Here is a 2,866-nt window from a genome sequence, read left to right as displayed (position 1 = left end):
TAGTCAACATTCTGCCACTGTACAACTGCCAATGCCTCATTGGAATAGTAAAATTGAGACAGATATTTCAGCCAAATAACTGAAGCAGGTAAAACTCTGCAAAAATGAAATCAGATTAAAACAACATGACTTGTGAAAGCCAGAGCTTACATGGGACATGAAATCACGTAGTCTGGTAGAAGTTTACTCACATTTCATAACAGAGGAATGTACTATTGCCGTCTTAATGGTCAAAGAGAAAGTCAAATAAGCAACCAGCAAGTGGAGCACATTCATTCATTTTCTTTATTTTCCATATATCCATACAGGTAACAAACCTAGGATGTGGCAGTAGTTACTTTGAGAACGGATGTGTCCAGATACATTAATGAAATTACATGAGTTACATAATTAAAATCACTTACATTAATAAATTAACATAAATAATAATATAAAATAAAAACTTAATAAGATTTTATTTAAATTACCTAAATTAACTGATTTATACACATTACAAATTTTGCTACTATTGATGGTTGCTTGCTTAAACACTGATGATGGAGGTGATGCATTCCTCTGTAATGCTGGTAGGCTTTCACACAACTACATCTCATCACATCCCAGAAGATGGTACTTCTCATAACCAATGCTGTGACAAGTTCACCTCCTATATGATAGTTGCATTCCCACTCACCACTGCATGTTCTTTAATTAAGTTGAAGTCATCCTGCAGCTTCACAGAGTGAAAAAATGAGAAAAAAAAGAAAAAGAAAAATGTATAAATACAACTCTTTAATAGACACTTCTGCAGAAGAGTAGTCTAGAAATTAATCCAGAAAAAAATTATGTTCATGTCTCACCATCAAAGTGCAAGGCAAAGAAATATGAAGCTAGCTAATAAATTCTTATGAAGTTCAAAGTTCCTGTAAGTAACAATGACAATAAAAATCAAAATTATAATCATGAAGAGACCAATGGGGTTGCTGTAATGTAGGCTTGTATTAGGGAGCTGCTTGTTTTGAATCTCGGCCAGGGCAGTGGCTATCCCGACAGGTTTTTTGTCACTTTCTTCAATCTATCCACATAGATGTTGGGTAATACCATGATTAAAAAAGAAATGCCTCCTTCCAAACCTTTTCCAACTGATCGTTCATCTACCATCGTACAATACAAAACTACATGGTTCAGCTACTGACAATGTCATAAAATAGCCCACATTAAAATTAAGACAAAACTAGATTGGGGATCTGCTTGCTACCATGCAGACAGGCCAGCTCAGTCAGTATAGTGACTAGACGACAGGCTGGATGACTGAAAAATCAGGGCTTGATTCCCAGCAGGGGCAAGAGATTTGTGTTGTTTCCACAGAGTCCACACTCGCTCTGAAGCCCATCTGGAAACCTATCCAATGGGTACCAGGGTAACTTATACCATGGGTACAGAAGTCAGAGCATGAAGCTGACTGATCATCTCCATCTGATGCCAAGATTATGAATACATTAAGCTAAACCTCCACTCCCCATACGTTTCCATATCACGCTTAGTTAAGCACAAATACAACTCAACCTTTACCCTGCCACCATTCAATTTGGAATCTTTTGCTTTAATGTGCCCTACCTAAAATACTCAAGATTAAAATTTAATCTTGAAGATGGAGACAGCATATTCCTCTGAAACATCAGAACTTGCCTACAAGAGGACACAGTGTCACAACCTAGTATACCTCAATCTGAAAGGAGTAAGACTGTTTAAATACAGTTCCAAAACGGGAAATTAAAATACATGTGACACAACCCAGACACCACTACAAATTATCAATATCATTCACGTTTCAAAATCCCATGAAACAAACAATTCCTAATGCTCGGCACAAGCTGCTTCCATAAAGTAACGGTGAAGTGAAAGTATACTAAATAAAACAAGAAAATCTGGTTCAAAGGGAAACTAATTATACTAAACAGCAGCAAGCTCAGGAGATCTCAAGAACTTATGAAATAAGTGCAGGGAGTAGAGCCTTTTTTAAGAAGCCAAGAGTTGCTCAGCTAGTCAAGAATATCCCACCTCTTAAGAAACCTGAAGGTCCATTTCCATATTCACAAAAGGCCAATGCAAGATCTTATCCTAAGGCAGATGAATCCACTCCACACCTTAGTACGAATTTCACATATCCCCCACTAATGCTCTTCTTTTTCTACTATTCCAGCTTTCTGCTGCCATGTGACAATATATCAAGGTAATCTGCTCACTGCTCTCACAGATTTGAAGCTTTTCTTATGGAAGAAAGAATAAGGAAAGAATGTGACCTGGTCTCCTACCAATACATGTAACACCAAAACTGACAGTTTTCTGTCCAAGAGGAACATTCTTTTTTGTGCTTACCATTCTCTCTGACATTTTGAGAAACAACATGAGGCAAGTGGATGTTTGGATACCATATACACAGGTTGCAAACTGAATGGTGGCAAACATCTCAATCATGTAACCAGGAGAACTTACTAATCTCCATTATCTGGGATCACTGGATTATAAATCCTCTGATACTAAAGGGTTTACAGCTGGATTTTAACTTAAGGATAACACTATTAGAAAAGAAAAGTGCAACTCTTAGCCAGTTGAAAGAGCATGTGTGTACTGGTTCAATGGTACAGCACACAGGTGATTACTTTATAACCAGAAAATAAAATTCCTTTACCTGACATTATCAAAGAAATTAAATCAATTGGAACTGCAGCCACTGTANTGATTACTTTATAACCAGAAAATAAAATTCCTTTACCTGACATTATAAAATATTCCAGCCATTATCAAAGAAATTAAATCAATTGGAACTGCAGCCACTGTTGCCATAGCAGGAGACTCAAATACTGCTGACAGCATGCAACCTGTT

The 2,866-nt window shown here is 36.9% G+C and overlaps 1 protein-coding gene across 1 annotated transcript; it reads right to left on the bottom strand.

Annotated features, from left to right (window-relative positions):
- Positions 1–18: 18 nt before the first annotated feature.
- Positions 19–2,860, bottom strand: LOC111862244 (protein scarlet-like; the record flags this gene model as incomplete). Its single annotated transcript, XM_033750599.1, is given in 2 exon segments — positions 19–96; positions 2,756–2,860. Coding segments are annotated over 2 exon segments (179 nt in total), but the record flags the coding sequence as incomplete, so codon positions are not given.
- Between the last annotated feature and the right edge of the window lie 6 nt (positions 2,861–2,866).

The sequence above is a fragment of the Cryptotermes secundus genome, unplaced genomic scaffold (assembly GCF_002891405.2).
Source record: "Cryptotermes secundus unplaced genomic scaffold, Csec_1.0 scaffold21625, whole genome shotgun sequence".
Classification (NCBI taxonomy): domain Eukaryota; kingdom Metazoa; phylum Arthropoda; class Insecta; order Blattodea; family Kalotermitidae; genus Cryptotermes; species Cryptotermes secundus.
Note: the sequence above shows the minus strand (reverse complement) of the source record. Positions and strands in the feature narration are given on the sequence as shown.